We start from the raw sequence: 26,222 nt of genomic DNA, 5'->3' as shown, positions 1-26,222 counted from the left end.
GTATTAGTAGTGTCCAATCTCAGAGTACGGTGTAAGAAAGGACACTGCTTTTACCATTATGATCACTAAACTGAGCTCCTTCAGTAAAAAGGGCATTCCATCAGTGGCCAATGGGAGAACTTAAGTCATGCTGTCATTAGATAGCTTAGAGCTGGAACTAGATTCACTTTTTTGTATGTTTTCTGAAGTACTTTCTTGGATTGGTCTAATTAGATTCATAGCCTTTTACAGATGCTGTATATGCTGTATATGCTTTAGATGCTATTCTGAGAAAATAAAGTTGCTAATACTTGCCTTTTTTAATAATCATGGCAAGGTTTCAGAGAGATCATCTAGTCCAACCCCCAGTCTCCAGAGAAGGATACTCCACAGCCTCTCTGAACAGCCTGTTCCAGTAAGCAGGCAAGACCTAGAACCCTTACGACATTTCTATGAAATGCACCACAAAGACTGAAGGAGAAAGCACTGACAAGACCTTGGCTCAAGGACTCCCCAAGAACATCATTATTTGTGTTGCAGAAAGCCAAAGTCCTTCCATCTGTCAGAGCAGTTACAGTAAAGCTGGACTAGAAATTGAGCTGCAATCTATACACCAGCTGCAGGGCTAACACAAAATGATTTCAACACCCTTGAGAACCACTTGAGTAGCAGCCACCAGGATTACAAAAGTTTAGATTTTCCTACCCTTCCTAGCAATATCACCTCAGAGTTCTTCAGAAGAAATCAGCCTATTTCTGATGTAGGTATCACCTTTATTTCTTTCAGGCTCAGGAATATCACATCTGTAACAAATATTCTGTGAAAAATGACAGCTGAAAAAACAGTTACACAACAAGGAAAAACAAAGCAGTCAGTTTGGCTTCTTTCTATAATCTATGAGCAAATACTGAAAGACTGAGAAGAAAAAAATAGAAAGAAACTGTGATATACATATTCATTAAGCAATTTGTATAATCAGAAGATTTAAAAGGTCATTACTGGAACACCTGCCTGTTAACAGATGTAGAAGAATGGAGGCCAAAGAAGAGAGTTTTTATAAAGATGTTGATAGATAAACAGTTGGCAGATCTACAGATACCTGCTGTGGCAGCATTAGGCTTTTTGCTTGGGCTTCTGTTGTGGATAAGGTAAATCTTCTGGCATTCCTGAGTCCACACACAAACTGGTTTGCCTGTAGCAAAACCTGACAGTTGTTTATTAAGAATTTGATTGCTTTTAAATACTAACAGTTCAGCTAAACAAGTTTTTATCCAGTGAGGAAGTTTTATGCACTAAGGTCAAGTAAAAAATTGATGTAAAGAAGGGTGAAAGCAGCTCATTGTACTTAACAGAGCACACTAGAAAAAAAAAAATCCTGGTCTTTACCACAGACATAAAACCAGCACAGCAGATGCCTGTTTAGACAGATGGGGGTACAGCACTGTGCACAAAGCTTAATCAAAAGGAGTCTGTCTTAATTTAGCTAAATTTGTTAATTTCCATTTCAGTGTCACTCAGTAACATTGGGGACCTCAAGAAGCCATTTGCATAGGAACATAGTGAGAAGCACTTCACTTAATTGTAGATAAGTAAGCATTGGATACCCAGCCCAAGTGTGGTCACCGTATGCTACCTTTTAGTCCATGCCTGACCCATTTGCTGCGGATTTGCTAGACCATCTTCTAAACCAGATGAAAATACTGCATTGTCAGCTGAACTGGTTTGAGCTGGTAGAGTTCAGTTTTGTCACAGTAGCTAGTATTGGGGCTGTTTTGGATTTGTGCTGGAAGCAGTGCTGAGAACACAGGGATGTTTTAGCTACTGCTGAGCAGTGCTTACAAAGAGTCAAAGCCTTTTCGACTCCTCACACTGCCCCACCAGCGAGTAGACTGCAGCTGGGCAGCAGGTTGCAAGGGGACACAGCTGGGACAGCTGACCCCAGCTGGCCAAAGGGATAGCTCATACCATATGATATCTTGCTCAACAATAAAAGCTGGCTGGAGAGGGAGGTTGGCAGAGAGGGGCTGCTGCTCAGAGACTGACTAGACATTAGTCAGTTGGTGGTGAGCAATTGTTTTCATTTGTCTTTCTTCCTGGCTTTTATTTTCCTCTCTCTGGTTGTTGGTACTGTTTTGTTAGTTTGTTTGTTTGGGTTTTTTTTCCCCTCTCTCTTCCTACAATAACAATAAAAAAATTACTATTTTTTTTAAACCACTAAACTGTTTTTATCTCAACCCAAGAATTTTCTTCTCACTTTTACCCTTAAAATTCTTGCTTCATCCCATTGGGGATAGTGGAGTGAGTGAGCAGCTCTGTGGTGCTGGGGTTGAACCACATCATGAGCTTGTTCATCTAATTTACAGGTATCTGTCAGGGCAAAATACCATTCTGCAGTCAGACTGTTACTAGTTTTATGAGAGCATGTGGTTGCATCAAGAAAAATAAGTGACTTACATGTCTGCATTGCCTATATTAGTATTATTAATTTATCAAAACAGTTAAATAGAAAACAATTTATGTACTAATCAAGTATATCTTTAATAGGTTGGGCATTTCCCCTACAGTACACTTGTCACAGAATCACAAGACTATTCCAGGTGGAAGGAAGCTCACGAGATAATTGGGCCCAATCCCTGGCTCAGGCAGGGCTAACTTCCACATTATAGCACCATGGTCAGGGCCTGGTCAGTCCAGTTCTGTATACCTCCAGGGATGGATATTCCACAGCCTCTCTGAGCAGCCTGTTCCTGTTCTGTTTCCAGTTTCAATTCATTCTCAGAACGGAAGACTTTCTTGCTGTAAATTGTTTTTCTAGCCTTATAGTTTCTTCATGTGTACTTCTGAGAATTCTTTTCTTATTCCTCACCCAGGTAGGTGAGGACAGCAGGTAAGATCATCCTTCTGCACTTGCCTGTGCTGTTTTACAGGGTTAGTCCATTACAGGTTGAAGAACATGTGTCTTTCTTGAATATAAGATTTGGGGATCTCAAGTCCAGCTTATCAGGAGTCCATTAAATGGGACAACCCTACTCCTGGGTGTATCAAACATTGTTCCCAAGTGGGTGCCATCTGCCAGCAGACTGAGGATGCATTTCATTCCATCACCCAAGCTTGTAATAAAAAGGTTAAATAATATTGGCTACAGTAGCTGCCCTGAGCAATGCCACTAATAGCTGGCTTTCAACCTGACATCATAGAATCATTATTCTTCATGTCTGATGGTCCAGCCCTTCCTCATTCACTTTTTAAGTCCACCTGTCTCCAGTTTGGCTATAAGGAAGTATCTGCATAAGCCTGTATTGAAGTCCATGCTAAGGACAGGAAAGATAACATTTTCTGTTCCTTTCTTCTACAAAAGGAAAGGAAATCAGGTTGCTTAGGCAGAATTTGTCTCTGGTGAAGTCCTGATGGCTGTTCTCAATCACTATTTTGTCCTTCATGTGTCTTGAAATAAAATTTCCAGAACCTCTAGGAATAAGCTCTATAGTATTCCCGAGGAGGATGTGATGTTCTACCTCAAACCCAAAGTATGCCAGATACAATTATGATTTGTTTTATAGAAAATACTGATTTCACAGCTGTGATGGTTTAAAACCGTCTTTTTAATTTTTCTTTACAAAGTTCAAGTAGAGAAAGCAAAAGAATGTAAATAAGTCACTATTGGGTGTAAGAAAGCAAAATAATAATTGTTCTAAACATTTCCATTGGATAGATAGAAATGTTTAAGAACCACTACTCAAAACAAAGTAGGGGCAGTCGGAGTCTGAGCTCTCAGCTTCCTTGCTGGGCTGTCTGGCTGCTGCTGCTGCTTCTCTTGTGGCTGAAGCTAACACACTGACCTTGGTGAGCTCAGTTAACAGCCTCTCTGCTTCTTAACTCTCTGCCTTCTGCCAGGGGGCCCTGGGGGAAGGAGGCCCCTGGGAGAGAGGCCCCTTGGGAAAGTCCCCTTTGGAGGGAAGCAAAGGGAGCTTGGTTGTGCTTTTCTGTCACTTGTATATATTTGTGAATGTTGTGAAATTTGTGTATTTGCAAATATTCATTGCCTTTCATCATAGATTGTAGATTTGCTTATAAATACATTTGCTTTCCAGACTGAGCTAGCCTGGTTATTGTCGGTGTGGGGGGAAATTCAGCTCACACTGATACGACATCTATCTCCAAATAAGATATTTTAATAAAGAAGAACCTATTTACAGCTGCTTAAAAAAGTTTACTATTACATGGTTTCTATATACACTTTTATACATTTTGCCTGCTTTAAATATACAGAATAACAGAACAAACTTTATTAATAATAAAGTTTACAAGATAATAGATTTAAAAAGAAAACAACCAATACATCTTCCTTCCTTTAATTTTCATGACAAAAGCTTCCACATGGTCGTGGATTCAAAATTTCATCCAAAATTTTCAGAGATGATTCACAGAGGGCTCTGAAATGGCACAGAACAATGTATAACAAGATTAGGTATGCTAAATGGTAAATCAATCCTTGACTATTTGATTCAGAGAGTACAGCTACATGATTTCTTTGACCAGTTACTCCATATTGGTTTAACTATTAAATATGCCTTTACAAATTACTTTTGAAGGTGTTTTTTTTTGGTTTTTTCTGCTGATCATCTCTAGCTATAGTGTGATCTACAGCAAGCCAGTTGAAATTACTATGTTAATTCAAGCATATTTTCTGACATTTCTTCAGCTGTTTAAGGAACTCACTCATTTTCTTCATAGCTTTTTACTTTTTTCAAACATAAACAGCTATATCCTGTACTAATCATTCATACTAAGGCCACTTCTCACTTCTTACTCCCTCATTATTGTCTTCATGAATTTTTCTCCTCACCTGTGGTAACTATTTTCCAGGCCTGTGCTTTATCCTATCCTTATTAGCAGCTGCCTCTCTTTCAGCTGCACATACACCCCATCTAACTCTCGTCTCACATTATTCCCTAAACAAACCCAAAGGTCAGCTCTGGAATTCCCATCTGGCAGGCCCTCTATTTTCTTGCATTCCCTGACTCACCTAGTGTTTGTAATTGCATATACAAGCAACTTCTAACATACCCATTTCTTCGAAAATATCCTCAAAAGACAAAAATGGACACTTGGGTCTTCTGTAAAAACATTATTTCCCCATTAAACACCATAAACTTTATCCTTTGTGCTACTTCTGAAAAGATTCCATCACTTGTATCTCAAGCATTTTTTTCTCCATATTTTTATTACAGCCCTAGACTGATGCCCCAGCCAAGAAGGTTAGCCAGTCATTACTCACAATGAGTTAGGGAGACACCAAGACCTGAAGCACAAGAGGTAACTGCATTTCCCAGCAATGCACTGGATGTTAGGGCTTGCTGAGTTCAGACCACCAGGGTTAAGTCCTGTGCTCCTCTTTAGAACGCTAGATCCTTTAAGCCACCATGGAACTCAGCTGCCAAAACAAGCTAGTGCTATTAATATACTATTAGCCTGCTATAATTAAGTATTGTGGTTTCACACACAATGCTATTTTGTATACATTTTAGTTTGTTACAATTTAAGGCTAACAAACCAACAGATACGCAATGTGGGGCCATGTACCCGCAGCACACTGAACAACGAGCTGTCATTCAGAGTAACTGCAGGGTTCTCCCAAACACACAAATTCAAGTCAGCTTTACCAGGTATCTTTTTAGTGAACTTTAAAATAGGTGGCAGACAAGTCATACACAAAGCTGTTACAAAGCAATTCAATCATTATTTCCAAATGCAATCAGAGTGCAATAATGACTTTCAGCACAGCCATTAGATAAATTTAAATCCCAGGAGCCATTTATCCAAGTGCTAGTAAAAGTAAATACAGAATATTAAGGAAAAGGTATTATTCTGTAGCATATTTGGTTTTATAGAACATGGAACATTTTTCTCTAGCCTCCAAATCACTGTACTGACAACTTTATTCTAATTTTTTTGCCAGGCATAAATATTTGCATTTTATAAACTAAACGAATGTGTGCACCACCACTCTTGAGGAAATTCTCTCCATATACAAGATGTTGTCCAGAATTTTTAAGTGCACTGAACAGCATTTTAAAAATAATAGACCCACAGGGTCATCTTAAACTGTCAACTCAGCTGAAGAGGGAAGACTAAATTACAATGAAAAGTTTCGCTTCTGAATTAGTGCAACGATTCCTTGGTTAAGGGCAGCACTTTAATTACTACACCAGACAGCATTTTTACTTTTTTCTTTCTCTGCTAATATGCAATAGATTACTTCTAAGTCTAAATTTAAGATGCTGGCACAGAATGGCAAGTCTCCTGGGAAATTAAAGAATGTACTATTTGCTGGTATACCTGGGTATTAAATAAAATAATCCCTCAAGGAGGTATTATGAGATAATGCATTCAGAAGCAAAAAGTAATAACACTATTAAGTGTGAGTTAAGAAAACAGTAATATATTTTAGCACGCATCAGTGCAGCAGTGCTACAAGACTGCTCAAAGTAATGATCAGAGATCTAGCTTGCAGCATACCATAACTACAATTCTGATGTTTGGCAAGCAGGTTAGGATGATAAAATAGTTTACAAACAACAGGGCACAGTTCAGACTCTATGTAAGCACATTTCAGTTATACATTATCACACTAGTACCAAAACACGACAAATTGAATGTTAGAAGACACCAGGGGCACAGCCTGCTCCAGCATTCTGTCTGTCTGAGAAAGTGCTTTAAATTAGTCAAGCAAAACCTAATCACTGAAGAACTTCCCTGTAATCTTCTTTCCAGCATGAATTACTTTACCCTTTTCAAGAGAAAAAATTCCCAATGTACCTGCATAAACATGAAACCTCCTCACTTCTGCAAAGCTGTGCAACAGTGTCCGAATTTTGCTAACATACTGCAGCTCTGATTCTTCTTGGACCTATGCCCCATCATGTTCATTTCCCCCATCTTTTAGTTTTATCTGCAACTATCTCTTACTTCTGTACTATACAAAGGTAGCCATTCATATATCACACAATTAAAACACTGTGTAGCATCTTATGCTCTTCATCTGCCCCAACTTCTAGGTTGATTTGTCCCTGTTCACTGGGCAGAGATGATCATACAGATTCATAAAGCAATTATCTATGTTCTTCATGAAATTTATAGTCAGTAGTGCACTCAAGTGGCAACAATTATTCATTTTAATGTGCTATTTATTTAATCACGTTAAATTCTCAGCCTTTTCTACTCTCTTGATTGAAAGTGCAAGTTGCATCACAATACTCTGCTGCTCACTTTTCTTTTCCAGATTATTATTATTATTTAAAATATTCTAGTGAAACACTTAGCAACCCAGCATGAAATGATTTAATAGGGGAAAAAAAAAAGGGGGGTATTTTAGTTTTGTTTGTAGAATAGGTCCTAACCAAAACAAATTTGTTCACAGTTGAGCAACTAATTAAAACAATCTACTCAGGAAATAAAGTCACTCTGAGATTTAGAAGTCCAATTATGTAGTGATTTTTTTTTTAAAAAGAGACATTTGTCGGTTCTTTATCAATTTTATGTAACATGAACACAATGTCCTCTGTGGAAATCACTCAGAGTCTTGACAGCAAAATTTCTGTTTTATATTTACTTATGCCAGGCAGGAAATGAAAGTGGAAGCGTGCACTGGTTTTGATTCTGTTTCCTTTCTTAAAAAATAAGTAAAAACCTCTCATTTTTGCTGGTACATAATTGAAATGGCTTCTGCATATTATAAGGACTAGAACAGAAAATTTTAAGTTTATGAAATCTCTTTAAAGAAGGCTACCCAATACCTGTTTCTCTTGGATATACTGGCAGTTTTAAATGAATGAGCATGTCAACACTGCTACTCTGCTGCATTGTCCTGACTATCAGGCAGGGGGTTTTTTTCTGAAAAAAATCCAATTTACCTTCTGCACTTCAGAACCAATTCCAAAGAGATATTTCTGTACAGCACTCTAAAAGTTCTACCACTTAGCATAGTTTTTGAGCTTCCAGAGACAACTCAAGTGCAAACACTGCGGATCTGAAGTATGGTAACAGGAAAGGTTACAGCCCATGCGGCTCCCTTGATAAACCTAGCATCTCATAACTTTAGTATTGGCTTAAATTAGTGACAACAAATTTTTAGACTTATGTTTGTGACTTTGGGCTAAAGCATTCATCATGATTGTCACCTCAGGCAGGTCTGAAATTATTGCAAGTATGATATCGCCAATCACTTTCAAGAAACTTAGCCCAAAAGATCTGAAAGTCAATCAGATATGACACCAAAAATTCCCCAAAAGAGCAAAATAATATCACTTGTGGAAGTGTCTTCAAGTCATTGTTATATCCAGTTAAAGTTTTACCATCTGCATAGGTGGTATGCCTATCCATATGCCTAATACTAAAATGTGGGAGAAAAATCTTCCAGCAATAAGAAATAGTAAATAGCCTACTTGGCTTTGTCTTACACCTGCTGCTAATGGGACTGAATTCCAGAACTGAATCCAGTGATGTACAGGGCCAACTCAGGGCACATTCAAATGAAATGCAACCTCCCCCCCAGACTAAATATGTAAAGACTGCAATCACAGCAAATGTATGGGCTGGAAATTCAATACTGTGCTGGGCTCAATACTAGACCATTTTTTTACTCACTACTTTAAACCTTTCAATCAGTAGTCAGAACACCCAGACCATATTATGTAGCCAATTATTGCAGAGAGGGTCTAGGAGAGGTTAGTATTAATTTCCCACAGCACATTTACCTTTCAGTGCTGCCAGATTCTTCTGTGACAGCATTCTTGCATGTTATCAGTTTCCTTTGAAGGGCAGGTGCAATATCCATTAAAAGTGAAGTTCTGTGCTTACCTATTTGAAATAAGATTATGTTGAAAAGCTGGCAAAAATCATGATTTAACAAAAACAACCCCTGCATATTTTCATTGAATTATTTTTTAACATAAAAGATTAATGGAAGATTAGATATGAAACTAGATTTTCATTGTCCTGGATTAATTATTGTGTATTTCAGCAAGTCAGAATATGGAGATGAACCCTATGAGCAGGCAGTTATGTTTTTAAACTCATTACACAAAGACTGAAAGCTTAACAACATCATTTTAAAGTCATATAATCTTAAATCCTGTAGAAAAATGGTAACAACAGGAAGAAGAAAGTGCCTGTTGAATTGTATAAGACTTCAGCTTTCAAATTATGGCACATTAAAGAAAAATACAAAAATGGTCTGACCTTTAATTACAATCATAATGCAGACAGTAGCTGTTAGCCTAAAAATCTCTACAATTTCTTCAGAGAGAACGCATTCCATTAATTCATTTAAAAATGACCTAAGGGAAAAATAAAGCAAAAATCTGTTAGAATTTCAGCTTCTTTTAAAATAGAACTGAAAACAAGAAGTTTGTGATTATGCTACCACAGCTTCAAAGCTACCATGCAGGACAATGCAATGGTTATTGGCCAACTGAAGACTACATGCTGCTTTTGAGTATCTGAGCAGAATGATAAATTGCTTGGGAAGAAAATAAAAAGTTTATATAAAGAATAAATAGCTGTGAAGAGAAATGACAAGCTTGTAGACTATTTTGGGAAAGTCAATCCATGAATGATTCTACTGGAATTTAACTCACGTAATTTGCATTGACATTTCTAACTGAAGTTTAAGAAATACATTATATGACTCCAATTATTTGTAAGTAACTCTTCAGGCCCTTAAAACTGATAATACACTGCGCTGGTGTCTTCTAACATTCCCTTTGCAGTGCTTGGTACTAGTGTGCTAATGTGTAACTAAAATGTGCTGACATACAGTCCAAACTGTGTCTTCTTGTTTGTAAACTATTTATCATCTGATACAAAATATACCTATATTGAGGGGACTAATGTTTACAAGTATCTTATGAAAGAAGCAAGACAAGATGTATGATGACAGAACTCATTTACATGACCAATCTTGTAAATAAGAAGCACTCTTAGATGTAGTTAAAAACATGGAATTCACTTCCCCAGTCAATACCTACAAGCAATATGCTAAGAGAAAGGGATTGCAAAGTCGTGTGGGTAAATTTAATAAGCATCTAGTTCCTCAAATTTTATTTGACTTTAGAAATTGTTATTGACAACATGTAAACTCCTACATTAGCAAGAACCTCAAATAAATTAATTTAGAAGCATTTACCTGATAACATTAACTGACTTCACAATTATTGTCACTAAGCTCCTTGAAAGAGGGGGAAGTTCTGAAATAGTCTTTGGTATAGTTATGTCTGTTTCACTGGAAGCCTAAAAAAGAAACCACCACCAACTGTTGTAGATCAAGGAAACAAAACAAATCTGTATTTCAGTAATTACACCAACCAAAGCATAAATAATTATAAGAAACATTCACATGTATTCTTTGAATAGCTTTAGTTTCTAACTGCAATTAGAAAGTCTAAAACTAAATCAAATAAACAGTATTTGTATCAAGGCAAGTATTCTCCAGTTTTTCTGAATAGGGGCTTCTATTTACTACTCTGTTGGTCATGATCTATAACGGCACAGCCTACTAAACAAAAATGAGTATCCTTTATGTCTCCCAGTTTAAGCATGCAAATGTGATCTCTAAAAATAACTCAGGTGCCAGTGCTTTCCTGCCTCCCTGTGTCAGCTCTTTGTGGTATCAAGTTCTGAAGAGCATGGCAAGTATTTAATTAGAATTTAATTTTTATTTACTAGTACAATAACCTGGGGGCAGGGAAAACCCCATCTCAGATGACTTACTGCAATGAACATTGACCATCTATGAGTATTTGCAGTATCATTGAAGACCATACATTTTCACTCTGCCTTTAATCAGTTTGGGTGAACAGCCTCAGCTGTGTGTCCTTTTCAGCTCACCTGAAGTCTGTTTACTGTTTTTATTTAGGGCAGGGGTGAAGGGAAGAGAGAAAGCTGTGACACTCTGCAAGCACTGTTCAGCAACAGCCAAAACTAGTCTGTCAACAGTGCCTTAGCCACAAATGCAAACCACAGCACCATAGGAACTGCCTCCCAGCCAGACTCAGTATGAAAACACAGAGAAATTTTTTCTGACTGAGGCAGATAGTGACCTAGGCATCAAGACAAGTCTGCTCTTGCATGGCTGTGTTCATAAATCTGAGAGATGCAGAGGTTGTTCTCCCAGATATCAAGTCACATGATGAGAAGAAATGGATTTATGTTGCATTAAGGGAGGTTTAGATTAGATATTAAGAACAAATCTCACCACTGAAAGGGTCATTGGGCTCTGAAACAGGCTGCCCAGGGAAGTGGTGGAGTCACCATCCCTGAAGGTGTTTAAAAAAACGTTTGGATGAGGTGCTTAGGGACACAGTCTAATAGTCATATACAGGGAGATGTTAGGTTATGGTTGGACTCAATGATCTTAAGGTCTTTTCCAACCAGGTGATACTGTGAGTATATGATTATAATGCAGAATTATGGCAAATAACATTTCCTGTTTGTTCCATGCCAACACGCACAATATCTTCACCTGCAGTACAAAGGTCACACTTCTGAACAAGGCTCTGTTATTCCAACATAACATTTAAAAAGCAACAAGTGTAAAAAACACAAACAAGAAAACCAAACCAAACCAAACCACCCAACTAAGTCAGCATTAACCTTACCTTCTGCAGCATGTAACTTATCTCTGCTACTATTGCTGCCAGGAGACTGGAGAGTACACCTTTGCAAACTGCTGGGCAATAGGATTGCCAGTGCTGCACCGCATGTATGAATTCTCCAAGAGGCATTTGAATAGAGTGAATCAACTAAAACCACACACACACACAAAAAAAAAAAGTCAGGTTTTTTTCGCACTGCTTGAATATAACTGAAATATTTCAGCAAGCTTCTCTATGAAGATGTGCAGATCACACCCTGAGGCTACTGAGCTAGATCAGAGGGGTAAACAGCAACATGTTTGGGAACTCTGCTCATAAATTTGAGAGAAACAAACAAAACAGTGGTTGTAACAAAAAAAGAACTGAATGCTTTTCAGGAGTTCTGAAAAGCAGATCACCAGTTTTTCTATAGTGATCCACCTGTCTCACTCCTATCTAATCTCTACTATGAAATACAAGAAGCTAACTTCTATTGTGAAGAACTTTAAGACATCAAGCATATTTTAAAGCTGGTACAATTCAGGTTGAAATAAATGAATAAAATAATGATAATTTCTCCTCCCTCCCAGCATCATAATTTATGTAATCAAATTCTTTGCTCTGGATTGAGAAAGATCATTTAATTGCAGACAAGATTAATAACCTACAGGATTACTGTTAGCCAAATGCATTGTTCTCCATTTTACTATTTTTTCTGTCAAAATGAGAAGAAAAATGGTTTAAAAAAATTGGTAACACAGAAGCTTGGAAATCTTAACTCCCTATTTAATCAGATGTTCACTCAAATAACAACCTCAAAGTGTCTAACACATCTGTGTAAAAAGTATGGCTTCATCTATGCACTAGGTAGCAATTTCAAGTATAGCATGATACCTGAATCCCTTTTTCCTGCTGTTCCTGGAGTCTGCATGCCACATGTTCTAAAACTTTCTGGAAGACAGCCTGCACAGCATGGTGAAGATTTGCCACTTCATCTGTCTCAAAATTCCGAGTTAGAGAGGTCTCCACAATTTCTTTTAGAGCATTCAGTAACACAGGAGCACAAAAGCCACCTCTCTCTAGAAAGAAATACTACAGTATGAAAGCTGGAATGGCATATTCTTCAGCTACAAGCTTAGAATGAAATCAGTTATATATCATAAATGGTTATAGTCTACAAGTACACTTGTAAACTATATCTTTATATATGATATATTTAATTTCTGAGCATCCTTAGGTGAAATTTCCATACAGGTCAGTCAGTATTTTAATAATCAATATTATCCAGTGTTCCTTCCAATTCTTGAAGGGATTAAAATTGCAGATTTCTTGAGGAACTGAGCTCAAATTCTCTCTGTACTGTAGATGGAACGTCACAGATGTGAGCCAGATTTAAATAGTGCTACAATCTTGTCACCTAAGGCACACTGATCAATAAGTCATATATATTAAAACTTCCTATACACATAAACCCCCTTATATTATGTAGTAATAGCTGAAACCTGAGAGCAAGGAAGAAACATTAACAACACTGACATTGTTCTGGGTTGGTTCTTTGCTTGTTTTCAGTTTCCTGAAAAGCTGCCGTGACTTTTCCAGTGTCATTGGCATTACCATAAGCTGTAAACCTTTTTTTGAGAAACAGACTGCAAATGCTAAAAGCAACAATTCTGCTAACGTAAGAAAAGTCATCTAAGTACTGATGGAGCTATTAATGTTAACATAAAATATTGTACCTGCTTGTATAACTGAAAGACCTATATCTAAAAGGCGTGCTTGAAACGTGGCATTTCCAAAGCCAATCATTATGACATCTTTACATACTGTCAGGTAGGCCTAGAAAAGAGATGCAAAAGTATAGAAGAAACAAAATTTATATAAAGTAGCTATTCAGTAGAACCTAACAATAATAAACCCACAAAATCTTGGCAAAGTTGTCCTTAAAGCTGGTGCATCTACTTGGAGTTATTCAGTTCAAAACCTTTGAAAAGCAGGAGTTCCAAACAGTTCCTCAAATGCTTCTGTTACCCTCTCCTCCAGTAATCAGTTTCTCAAAAGGCAGTAAAGCCTTTCTAACTCAGACCCAGATCAGAGACACTGATACTTAACATTTACCAAGGCACAATATGACAAGACTTGAAAACAGGACACAAAAAGAGGTTTTCCCTGTGTAGATACATGTTATATACTGCAAAGATTATACTCATGTATAGAATTTTTAGCCAGTCTATGTACACAGGAGCTGAGTTATTGAAGGACATTGTGACTAAAAGTTAGCCCTTGTATCAAAACCTGAAAGGACCCATAGCTCACTGCAAAATACTCCTTGAGTGAAGTGAGAAGTCAAGGGAATGCAAGAGAAAACAATCCAAAATCAGCAAAAACCCTCACATTGTACAATCAAATGCTTTCTGTGAAGGGCAAGTGAAAATAATGGGTAAGGGATGCTCTTAGTGGGTTTGTCAGAAGACACAAATCAGGGGCCTAAAGAGTGAATCCCTACCCATAACAGTAATGATACATTCTGGTAATGCTAATTAAATTTCCTGTTCTGCGTCTTGTCTGTGAGATTGAGTTCTGTGCCTCCAAACTACAAAAAATACCCACAAAAGAGCTACAACAGGCATACTAAATTCTTCATTCAGAGAGAAGCTACAATAGCATATAAAACAACAAGAAACCTGTCACAGGGACAACTACAACACGAGTTTTAGTTTACTATCTCTTTATACTTTTTGGGCTGCAGCAGCAGGATTTATACAAGACTGAACTCTTTATTAAATTCTCAAGTAATTCACATCCTACCTCCCTGCTGACTTGTAAAGGTATGTTCTATGGGACACAGAATGAAACATACTGAATTCCTCAGGGTATAATTTTACCTATTTCTTTTGGAAAAGCAGGAAGAAAAAAAAGAAGCAAGCAAGTAAACATTATTAGATCTAAATCCTGTCTCATAATCACACCAACTTCCCGTTCCTCTAAATCACCCTCCATTGTGCTCTTCAGCACAGTGTGCACAACTGCAGTGATTCTGTTACTTGTAGGATCTCCTGCACTGCAGAAGAACAGGTGATGATAATCTGTACTAACATACGACAAAACTATATCCTTGTTTTCAGCAACTAATTTTCTTCTCCTTTTTCAGTGACAATCTTAACTCTGTGTTAATGTGCGTTTCATAAAATAGCACAATATGAGAGACTGAGAACAAGAATTACTTGACAGAAGCCTAAAATTTGAGATACTCAGATTACATCACCTGCTGTGCTAGAAATTTCTTGAGTGGGCATTTTCACACGTGTGAAACATAAAGCATGTTCCAACCTCACTTCAAACATGTATGATTAGAATATATATTATGCACTGGTAGGTGAAAAAAAACCTAGATAAGACAAGGTGTTGTTGAGTCCAATTACTTGATTTAATTGCTAAGGCATGTAATTATTTTTTTTACATTTATAAAATATAAGTGTTATAACTAAACTCAAAGCAATTTAAAAAAACCTAAGTGTGCAATTTTAAGCAATCAAGGGCATAGCAAATGCATGAAACTGTAACCTCAGAACTATCAGGACTGTGTTTCAGTAGCTCATTCACTTGCTGGAGTTTAAAACCACCAGTGCATTCTGTCAGTATATTATTGCTACACATATGGCTTTTCAGATTGGCAGCAGTTTGATTTATATTGTAAGAGATCTCTAACCTGAGTAATTAATTCAGAAACATTAGTGTGTTTTGAAACACCATCCTTTTGATCACTTGCTAGTATAAAAGGTACAACTTGACTTTCTATCCAAGCACCTGTCTCCTTCAGAAGTGAGAGGCAATCTTTTCCTTCTTTGGCAAACTGGGGAAAAAAAAAAAAAAAAAAAAAACAACAACAAAAAGAAGTTTACCAGTTGTCTGTTTGGAATTTCTTTATATTATCAGTTGTATCCCAGTTGATATTGAAAAGGTTTAGCCATACCTTGTTCTGAAGATGAATACTCAACCTGCAAAAGAGGCTGAAGGCTCGTAGGCTAGCTGCTTCACTGAAGATGCCAGAACCTGCATCAGTGGATTTCAGAACTGAGACAAGAACCTCCTGAAATATAAAAGTTTACATTTATATTTTCCAGGAAATAATTTCAAATGTCTCTTTCCTCAAAAGCGTTAAACTAAAATTAAAACAATACAAAAATAGCCTGGAAAAAAAATCCCAACTCCCAAAAACCCACAACAGCTATATTCAAACAGCATTCATTTTGCAATGCTGTAACTGACTTTCAGACTATTCCTTATATGTACATTCCAAAGGTCAAGCCCCTTAACGTTGCTCAACACTAGATCATAAAAACGTTGAGACATCTAAAGATGACAAACTGGTTAAAATTTGCTATCTATAGACAGTTCTGAACTAACATTCTTCTATATCTGAATATAAAGAATATTTGTTTGATGAACAAATCAAAGGCAAACCTTTTTAGAGGGGAAGAGGAGATCATGAATCTTACTTATTTATTCTTGCAGGCTTTAATTTGACTCAGACAATGTATGATGTTAAGCACTCTTCTATGAGCACAGCTTATGGTAAGAAGAATACTACCTTCGAAGAACCGAGAATTTTCAGAAGCTTCTTCAGTTTCTTTTTAGGAACAGAGAGCAGGCAATCACAATTAACTGGGTGAGTCAATATATATTCAATGTAATCGGCTGCTAATTCTGGCTTCGATTCCTGTGTGACCTGGATACGTACTCGTCTTTCAGAAGTGTTAGTACTCTAAATGAGGAAAGAGCACAAACCCAGCCCAATACTGTTAGCATCTTACTTCAAAGGTAATTCCAAAGCAGAATAACGTGTCATTAAAGAGGCTTCTCTTATTAAAAAGGGAAAAAAACCCCAACATAATGCCTTTACATAACCTATCAATTCCTTAACCCTTTGATGTAAGCACAGCACACCTTCTTTGGGGTTAACGAGTCAGACAACCAGTCACAGGCCAGTTCCAGAACATGTCCTACTTGACCCCAGCGACACATGCAGTCTATCAGCATAGAGTATTTGCTTTGGTCAGCTCCACTGTTGATATTTCTGAGTCTGGAGATCACACCACAGCTTAAAAGGAAACAATCAAAAAAGAGATGCATTAATTTTGCATCTGTAAGTGCAGCAAAAATTCAAGGAAAACCAAACAGTGGAATACAAAAAAAAAAAAAAAAAAAAGTCACCAACGGCTCAAATACTTATTTGCACCTTCACAAATTTTACCAACTCACTGACTTTGTTTAGTGGATTAATTTATCCAAACGGGCATTTAATACAGAGTTGTGAAAAAACAGCAAATACAGTCAACAAGAGATTTCTTGTTATGCATATCTGGGATTGAAAAATAGTACCTGAACGTAGGAATAGCAGCAGGGGGCATAAAGGATGCCAGAATAACCAATGGAGCTGTGCACCGCTCATCCTAGGATAAAAAAGGACACCATATGATGCACACATACAGATACCACATGCACAAAAACTGAAGAGTGCTGAAAAAACAATGATTAAATTATCTCAAATGAAGGATTTCTCTTGAGTAGAAATGGAACTGAAAGATGCTCATAACATGTGGCTTGCAATCTGAAACCTTTGATTCCTATTCTCAGCAGTCAATTATCACTGAGCTTTCAGACAAACTATCAGAACAACTATCATGAATAATTATGGCTCCATTAGATTAATAACCATTGCAAAAGAACTAACAGCTTTAGTTAACATTTCTTCCAGTAGCAGCTAATATTTAATTGCACAATCATGATGTAACTCCTCTCACGTAATTGCTGCATTCACATCAGAAATTGATAAAAAAATACTCTAAAGGGAAGGGGTGCTCATGTAACAATGGTAATGTAAAATGCACCAGAAGTGATTACAACACATAACACAAGGTCTAGATCACAACACAATCTCACTGTGGTTATGCAGCAACCAATCCATGGAAAAGATTTTTAAAAACACAGTGTATCACTATGTCCATGCTTCATTAATACAATGAAATTAAATGATTACCTACTTAAGCCAGCTGAAGATCTAAAATCTTTTAAAGATGATTTTTAAAAGAACATTTAAAAATGCATTTGTAGCTTTTCAAGAAAGTGACATGCTGCTTCAATCTGTAGTCTTTCAGATACTAAGCCTTTCATGACAGGTCTTTTTAAATTCAAGCTGCTTACTCACTGCAAGAATAAAGTCAAAAAGGTTGCTTGCTAAATCTTGTCTGTTCACCAGAAGCTTTCAGGAAGGCTGTTACATCCTCCCACCAAAAAAAAGATTTGGAATGTCTTCGACAACTTCCAAATGCTTTCAAAGATAGAAAAAGCATTTGGTATATATATGCTGCAGAATATTATGTGGCAATGAACTGTTTTCCAGTCCCTGATTATCTAAGGCAAACTTAGATGTTGTCAATGAAAGAGCTAGAATAACATAGTATACTTTAGCATAAAAGCTCTAAGAAAGAAAAAAAACCACAACACTAAAACACAACCAAAACACACACACAGACAAAAACAGCCCAAACCAAAAATTGCACAAAAAATTCCACCCCAAACAAAAACCCCACAACAATAAAAAACATCCCAAGACATCTAGCAGATAATCTTCCAACAGGATTATGCAGTTACTATTAGCTCCTATCAGAAGATACCATCCTGAGGAATGGCAACTGATAATATGAAAACAACTTATTTGAATTAATTGCTTACATCAAACTCAAACAAATAACTGTATCAGAAAATCATTACAGAGTAGAATCATTAACAGAAACTAATCACAAGAAAGTGAAAAAGGAGCCTCATCTGCTTCAGCTGTCTGTTCGAGCAGCAGGATCATAATAAGAAGTGGTGATGGCAGATGAGTTGGGGGGGAACAGGCAGTAAAACATGTGGACTATTGCATACACTAAGTATTTATTCTGCAATGGCACATATTCAGTTATTGATTTCCAGATGTTAAGAAAAAAAAAAATCAGAAGAATGGAATCCTACTAAAACACTGCAAGGAGAGGAATTTACTGCTTAAATGTATTTGTGTTGTCTGTTTAGATAATGGCTAATCACTCAGATACTGCAGCTGAAGAACAGCTTCTACCCATTTGTGGAATTTCAAGAAACTCATTATTGTTTATAGAAGCAATGAAAAAGAATACTTAATGCCATGAAAACACATAGAAGATGTAGCACATGAAAGCATCTGAAGAAAAAGATAAGCATTACAGGAAAATCTAGGTTTCTTTACCTTAAATACTCTAAAATACTCAGGAAGTACAGAAGCAAATTTTCTGATAGTATATTCTTTGGCATCTTCACTGCAATCCAGTGCTTTGTGAATACTTCTCCAGAGAATCACAGTAATCTCCAACAAACTTGCCATGCTGGCCACATCATTTGCTGACAACACAGTATCCAACACCTGCAGCACAAACATTCAGATGATATTATCTATTATATTCTCAAACACAAATTTAGCTTAAAACAAGGGTTTAAAAAAAAAGACTGAAAATCCTTCTATGTGTTTGACAGAGACTTTATTGTAGAGCATGAACTCCACGATTCAGTCTTATGCTACATGTATGACATGAAACATCATGCAGTGTTAGTTTTTTAATAATTTAACTGGAAACCCAACCCAATTAGTACTGGAATTAGGGAAGCATTCGTTTATAATATGTTTCATAGTCCTTCTATCTTAATCAAGCTAATCCAACAAATTCCTGCTATTGCAGGGTATGAAAACACCATAATGGCAGTTCTCCTAATTCCACACTCAAATGCCTACACCTCGAATTAAGGAGAAAAAACATTACCAGAACTTATCATAAAGTGGACTTTCTTACGCTTTTATTCTCCTTTTCACTTTTATCGTCATCATCATCATCGTCAGTATCATGAAGACTTTCTTGTCTTGCTTTCTGGATGCAGGCTTTCAAGCAGCGCCGAATAGTAAGCATTAGTTTAGCTACATTTAAATATAATGAGACTAAATTAGACATTTACTAATCATTAAGAATATTGCTAGTAAATGCTTCTATATGTAGTGCTGGAAAGTCAGTCTGAAAAGCAGGTAAGAGAATCAGAAATGACTAGGAAAAAATAGAAAGGATTTCCTGGTAAAAGGAAATGGAAAAAAATGTGAAAATGGCTTATATCCTCAACTACGAAAAATAATATTCTGCTTTCATCTGGGGTAGAGCTAATTTCCTTCCCAGCAGCTGGTACAGTGCTGTGTTTTGGATTTTGTGTGAGAACAGTGTTGTTAAAACACTCATGTTTTAGTTAGGATAAGTGCTACTTAGCAACAAGTTAAGGGTTTTTTCAGTTTCCCATGATCTGCCAGCAAGCAGGTGGACAGCAAGCTGGGAGGAAGCAGTGCCAGGACAGCTGACCTGAAGTAGCCAAAGGGACAAAGAACGTCACACTCAGTATACAGCCTGGGTTGAGTTGGTCAGGAGGGGTGGATCGCTGCTCGGGCATGGTGATGGTGGTGAGCACTGTGCATCATCTGTGATGCATTGTGCATAGTTTGCCTTTTCTTAGGTTTTATTTCTCTTTCTGTTATATTCTTTTTCATTAGAGTTATTGTTACATCCTACTATTATATTTTAGTTTAGTTATTAAACTTCCCTTACCCCAGTCCAGGTATTTTGCCTTCCCCTCCTCCCCCCCACTTTTTTTTTTTTAAATCTCCTCCCTGGCACAGGAGGGATCCAGCAGCCTGCTTAGTTGTTGGCTGGGGTTAAACCAAGACAAACAGCAACACTGTCATCAAATTCTAGAATTTTACTATTATAAAGTCTACAAAAAAAGCCCAAACCAAGTACTGCATTACCAAATCAAGATGAGAGGAAGCTGCCTCAACTCCTATATTGATCTGACAGAGCTATTCAATAATACACCCCCCTCCAATGTCAATTCCCATTATTTATATAAAAGACGTAGTAGCCTAACAATTGCACTCCTTAACAAGCAGCTTACCTCTAGATAAAAGTGAAAGGGTAAGGGTATGACTAGCTGAAATCTACTACCATGTGTTATTTCAAAACTACCTTGGATATTTTACTCTAGTCACTCCATGCTGTCTACTTTGTTTTTACGTTATCAGAACTCACACAATTTTTTTCCTGATTTAATTGCTTCAACAGCACTTTTATTAAAAGCAGCTATACTCTGTGCAGTACACAACCTTTTTGCTGTAAGTTTCTGAAGCTTTTAATAGGAAGAAGGCCTTTTCTATTTTCTCTGTGGATGCTAGAAGTCTTCAAAGCCAGGTCTAGGGGAAGGTTGCCCCTACCCATGGCAGGGGGGTTTGGAACTAGATGATGTTTAAGGTCCCTTCCAACCAAAACCATTCTATGAATCTAGGAAGCTTAAAAACACTACTGATCCACAAATCCCAGAGAATCAGATTATCAGACATAATTTTTATTTTTAATCTTTTATAGAATCTCTCACAAAGATCTCAAATTACCTGAGACACCAGGGTATTTATTTCACTATTTCTGCATGGTAAATAAATATCAACTTAGATAGTTTCAAGGTACAGGCAAGGAGAAAGGGGACAATAGAGACCAGATAACCAGCTAGAGAATACAGTATCCCTAAGAGCAGAAACAAAAAGCTTTGACTGTAGTCAGCAGGATTCAAGAATTGCAAAAATTACAAACCAGTATTACACTAAAAACAAAAGACCTAGCAACAACATAGGACTGTTAAAAAAAAGAATTAAAAAGCAATTCCATGGTGTGATATTTGCAATGCCAGTGACTGACAGAGTTTTGTACTTTACCTATATTGGTGGGGGCAGTATACTCATGAGCATATTGATAGAACTTTCTAGCTGCTGCTGAATTCATCTGTATTAGATTAACACAGCGCTCACACCACACATCCTCAGGTTGGTTAACGGGAAAGAAAGAGTTGAGTAAGAGATTCACTATGCGCCGGGACACAGGCCGTGAATCAACTGCAAGACGAGTCAGAAGATGATCCATGGGACAGATGTTCCAGAACTTTTTAAAATGAGAAAAAGATATTAAAGGAGCTTCAAAACCAGAGGAAACAAATCTATTAAAGTGTTGTCCACATCAAAAGTCTCAACAAATATAAACAGTATTGACCAGAAAAGCATCAGTATTTTTAATTTTTACCAAAACACCACCATTTACTTGAGGTCACGTATTGCTGCAACGCCACTTTACTGTTCTGACACACCTCTAAATCTCCCAGTATCTCTGACAGACTGGAAAAATTCCAGTCCAAGCAATTCCAACTCAATATACCTGCAATGCTACAGCAAGTCCATAGGTATAAGGAAAAAAGTATTTACTGTACAAGGATATCACCACAAAATACAATTACTTGTCATGATGTGCCATGTTCCATATTCTCATCATAGGACAAAGTAGGAACAAACTACCTACAGGTATGGTGTATCCCTGAAAATTCAGTATAGAGCAAGACCATCTTCTTGACACTCACCCTTAATGGATTTGTAAACATTGATTAGATCCCCTTCTCAGCCTTCTCCAGGAGAAACAGCCCCAGGTCTCTCAGCCTTTCCTCATAAGACAGATGTGCTATTCCCTTAATCATCCTCACAGCCCTCCATTGGACTCTCTCCAGTATCTCCCTGTCTCTCTTGAACTGGGGAGCACAGAACTAGACACAGCATTCCAGATGAGGACTCACTAGAGCAGAGTTGAGGGGGAAGAGAACCTCCCTTGACCTGGTCACACTCTTCTTAATGCACCCCAGGATTCCACTGGCTCTTTTGGACACAAGGGCGTATTGCTCTTTTATGGTCAGCTCACTGTCCACGAGGATGCCAAGGTCCTTCAACCCCTAACCTGTACTGTTGTTTAGGCTTATTCTTGCCTAAGTGTAGGACTCTACACTTGTCCTTGTTGTATTTCATTAGGTTCCTCTCTGCCCAACTATCCAGTCCGGTACCTCCAGATACCCAGAAGAGACAAATAGAAATTATAAAAAAATAGGTAGATATATTTTAAAAGCAGTTTTGTAAATGCATTAAGCATTTAGAAGGCAAGTTAGTAACGAGCTAGCCAGCTGGAAGGAAGCGTGGCAGTACTGGCTGCTCTGCCCGGCATGGCCACGAGAGGGCAGGGAAGACACAAACGTCCTGGGCAAAAGGTCTGCCAGCAGCCGCTGAAAAGCCAGTGAGAAATAGGAGCTACCGGACCCAGTCATCATCCCAAACCGCTCAAAAATGCAGAAGAAAGAAAAAGAAGTGTGTAATTGGCCCAAATAAAATACAAACTGTCCGGCATCCCTACAGAATCTCTGCTGCGATAACATTCAGACATGGTACCATCTCTTGTGGTTAGTTTTCTTGAGAAGAGGCAGCTATGGGAAGACTGAAAAGATCATCAGAAGTAGCCACTTTATTTGTTTTAAAAGATTTTTTTACTGACAGCATGATTTCAGTAGAATTCACAAGATCTGGCAAGAAATACTTCTATACTTCTACCTACATTTAAGTCACAGTCTTTCAAATGGACAGAGGTAACTAACAGCAGCAGAATCCACACCTCTTAGAAATAAACTCTTATATGCTTAAACACATGACAAAGGGAAAACTTGAAATTAAGAGTATTACTACATTTTTTCCTTTTAGGAAGGTATTTCTTTGTTTTTTAAAAAAAAAAAAAAGCCTTAATTTTATCTTCTTATCAAATGTCACTCATCCTACCTTAGCAGCCTTGGTAGCCTTTACTTTCAGCAGCATATCAACAAAAGCAACCCGCACTTTCTCAGAACTATCATGAAGACTGTTTCTGACTGCTGGCAGAAGCTGTTCCAGTAATGGATGACTTAGTTTGTTGTCCAAAACTATCGGTAAGCACTGCAAGAAAGAAAAAGTTAACTTTTTTTTTTTAAGCATAATGAGTAGATTGTTACTATTATTTCAAATTTCCAGTGGATTGTGTTCAGTGAACTCCTTTCAGTTGAGGTAGCTTCAGATCTACATGGGAAATGTAAAGTGGCTAAGAGCCACAAAGCCTGAGTCACTATTTTAAAAGGCATTTGTTCATTCCAAATGTGTGGCTTTTATAAAGCATGTGCAAAACTCATATGCATTAGGAACTCATTTTGCAGAGTAAGTAATTTCCTTGACTTCAGGTGGCCTATGCTAGAAACCTCTGCATCAAGACAAAAATGGCAATCATAGTACTAAATCTAGAAAGAAAGATTTACTTTAAAAACAGAGCTTCGAACATCAGCAGATGCTGTATCACAGGCCAGCTCTTCAGTTAGTTTTTTTAAAAGATCAGCAAGAACTGCTGGAGGAATCATCTCCCAGTATCTGGATGTTATCTGAGTAGTTCCAAGTACTCCTGTAGAGCGGACAACAGGATGAGGATCTTCTAGGAGACTCTAAAAAAAAAAAAACAGTAGAATAATAATGTCACTATAGGGAACCTAACATAAACAAAGAGCATTCCATTACCTTTTAATCATTATGCAAATTGTCATACTATGAAATAAATGTACTATTAATATTCTCTCAAGGCATTTTATTATGAAGCAAAATAGGGGATTTAAATCAGAAGTAAAATTAAGGCAACTATGGATCTTTTTTTTAATCGAACAGTTGAATTTCTTTTTTTTTTTAAATACCTCATATTAACTCTTGCATCTGTGACTTAGTTATTTAGACTTCCATTTACATGTGAGCTTACACTGCCCACTGTCCCCATGCAACAATATAAAAAAACTTGGAAATTAATTTAATTATCTAATGTTTACATGTTTTTAAGACCATACTTAAAATTTTCCAAACATTTTCTTAACGAAAACACTATGTTCATTCTCACCTATCTAGACTGGTAACATTTTTTTTTAGGTTGTTATCTGTTTCACTTAATTTCATAAGTACTCAGTAATAAAGCACTGAACTTCCACTGGATGCCTACATATTAAACGCAAAGCTCTCTTCACCAGTCCAAGGTTAAATAAGGATCAAGACCCATTTCTCATTTATCTAGTCCTTCAACAGCATCTTTCATTCAAAGATTAACAAGTAACAATACCAAATATTTCTTTTTCAGAGCTGAAAATGGTGCATGTCATTGTTTGTCAACATACTACAGAAATTGAAAAATATTATTTTTGCATTTTCTGCATCACAGGGCTGTATACTATCCAGAAATTTTAATAAGATCAAAAGCTTATTTTTGCTTTTTGTCTTTTATAAAAGTTTAATTTTCAACATTTTATATTTTATGAAAACTTACAAAAAGTTCTTCAAACTGTTTCTGGATTTCATCATCCATCTCTCTGTTATTAAAACTGGGATCACGAAGAGGAAAAGCATCAACAAACAGAAATGCTGCATTTGATCGAACTTGTGAGTTCCTGGCCTGTTACAATGAAGCAAGAAATATTTTTCCGATAAGCAGATTCTTAATATCAGATAAATACTGCTCTCCAAACACATTTATGCATTTAGTGAAAGAGAAAAATATTTAAAAGTACGGAATAGTTTACAGTAACACTTTTTTTCCCAATCCTTTTTCTCCTTGTATTTCTGCCCATTCCATAAAACCTGAGTTACTAGTACAATCAGCTTTCAAAGCATATCAGCTTCAATGACCCTGAAGAGTCACAGTCTGACTAATGCCGAATAAATTAAAAGCAGCTGAGATTTCTCTTGGTCACCTTAAAGCTCCTCTTCAGAATACAAGAATCATGAATTCAGGCACACTGAATTAATTAAATTGCCCGTCAAGAGACAGGTGATTTAATTGAAAAGCTCATGCCTACTTCTTCAAGAAAACAGTAGTTAGAAACTAAGTACCAGAAAGCTTGGAATAATATGCAACAGAAATTTATTCAGCTCTGCATCTTTGCACATAAGGAACCGGACCATACTCTGAACTGCAGGCAGCTCATCAAAAAATCTAAAAGCAAGCCCCTCAAGATCCTCAGAAACTTTACCATCTTTCTGTGTGCTACACCATGTATTTCACTGGTTGTAGAGCCCCAAACGTAAAGAAAAATTAAAAGTTTGTATTTAAACACTCAATCAGTGAAAAACAATGGGCCCTGTGGACTCCTAAAGGATACAAAAAGACAAGTACTGACATGAAAAGAGAATTCAAGGCATCTCAGGGAGAAACCTGAAATGTAACCATCAGACTGCATTTTATTTATTAGAGCAGTGTAATGATCCTGTGATGACTTCTCTGGGAACGAAGAAAGAAGGAACAATTTTGTTCAGATTTCGGGTTCACATCTCTGTGTAGAACCAAAAAATTCCAAATTCTTCAAGTCAATAAAATTAATAGCAATTCTCAAGTTAATTCTACAAAGGCAAATAAAGCCCATATACAGAGTCTTCACTCAGAGACTGGTCTGTTACTTTATTTATCACAGATACTACAAACAGTATAAAAGTGAAAAGATTATGATTCTTAATTCAATTGCAGCTTGTCTATACTGAAGAATTAATGCATAACGAGCTAGTATGTGAATTCAGGGTGAAATATCTCTCCTGCACTAATAATTCACATGAAAATTAATTCAAGCACATTTCTCTGCAATAAACCAGCCCTTGTTTACCAT

At 37.0% G+C, this 26,222-nt stretch overlaps 1 protein-coding gene across 1 annotated transcript in view; it reads right to left on the bottom strand.

The window, feature by feature from the left end:
- Positions 1–4,330: 4,330 nt before the first annotated feature.
- The window catches only part of NCAPG2 (non-SMC condensin II complex subunit G2), a 33,798-nt gene continuing 11,906 nt past the window's right edge, over positions 4,331–26,222 (bottom strand). Inside the window, exons 10-27 of the mRNA XM_054390099.1 lie at positions 24,893–25,018; positions 23,853–24,032; positions 23,347–23,499; positions 21,424–21,646; positions 19,475–19,596; positions 18,877–19,050; positions 16,992–17,062; positions 16,557–16,710; positions 16,201–16,374; positions 15,583–15,699; positions 15,319–15,462; positions 13,349–13,448; positions 12,507–12,691; positions 11,637–11,780; positions 10,166–10,269; positions 9,220–9,317; positions 8,736–8,838; positions 4,331–4,412 (exon numbers count right to left, since the gene is read on the bottom strand). Coding sequence (XP_054246074.1) covers positions 4,331–4,412; positions 8,736–8,838; positions 9,220–9,317; positions 10,166–10,269; positions 11,637–11,780; positions 12,507–12,691; positions 13,349–13,448; positions 15,319–15,462; positions 15,583–15,699; positions 16,201–16,374; positions 16,557–16,710; positions 16,992–17,062; positions 18,877–19,050; positions 19,475–19,596; positions 21,424–21,646; positions 23,347–23,499; positions 23,853–24,032; positions 24,893–25,018 — 2,454 coding nt within the window. The remainder of the gene's footprint in view (positions 4,413–8,735; positions 8,839–9,219; positions 9,318–10,165; positions 10,270–11,636; positions 11,781–12,506; positions 12,692–13,348; positions 13,449–15,318; positions 15,463–15,582; positions 15,700–16,200; positions 16,375–16,556; positions 16,711–16,991; positions 17,063–18,876; positions 19,051–19,474; positions 19,597–21,423; positions 21,647–23,346; positions 23,500–23,852; positions 24,033–24,892; positions 25,019–26,222) is intronic.

The sequence above is a fragment of the Indicator indicator genome, chromosome 20, assembly GCF_027791375.1.
Source record: "Indicator indicator isolate 239-I01 chromosome 20, UM_Iind_1.1, whole genome shotgun sequence".
NCBI lineage: Eukaryota > Metazoa > Chordata > Aves > Piciformes > Indicatoridae > Indicator > Indicator indicator.
This window is presented reverse-complemented; position numbering and strand designations above follow the sequence as displayed.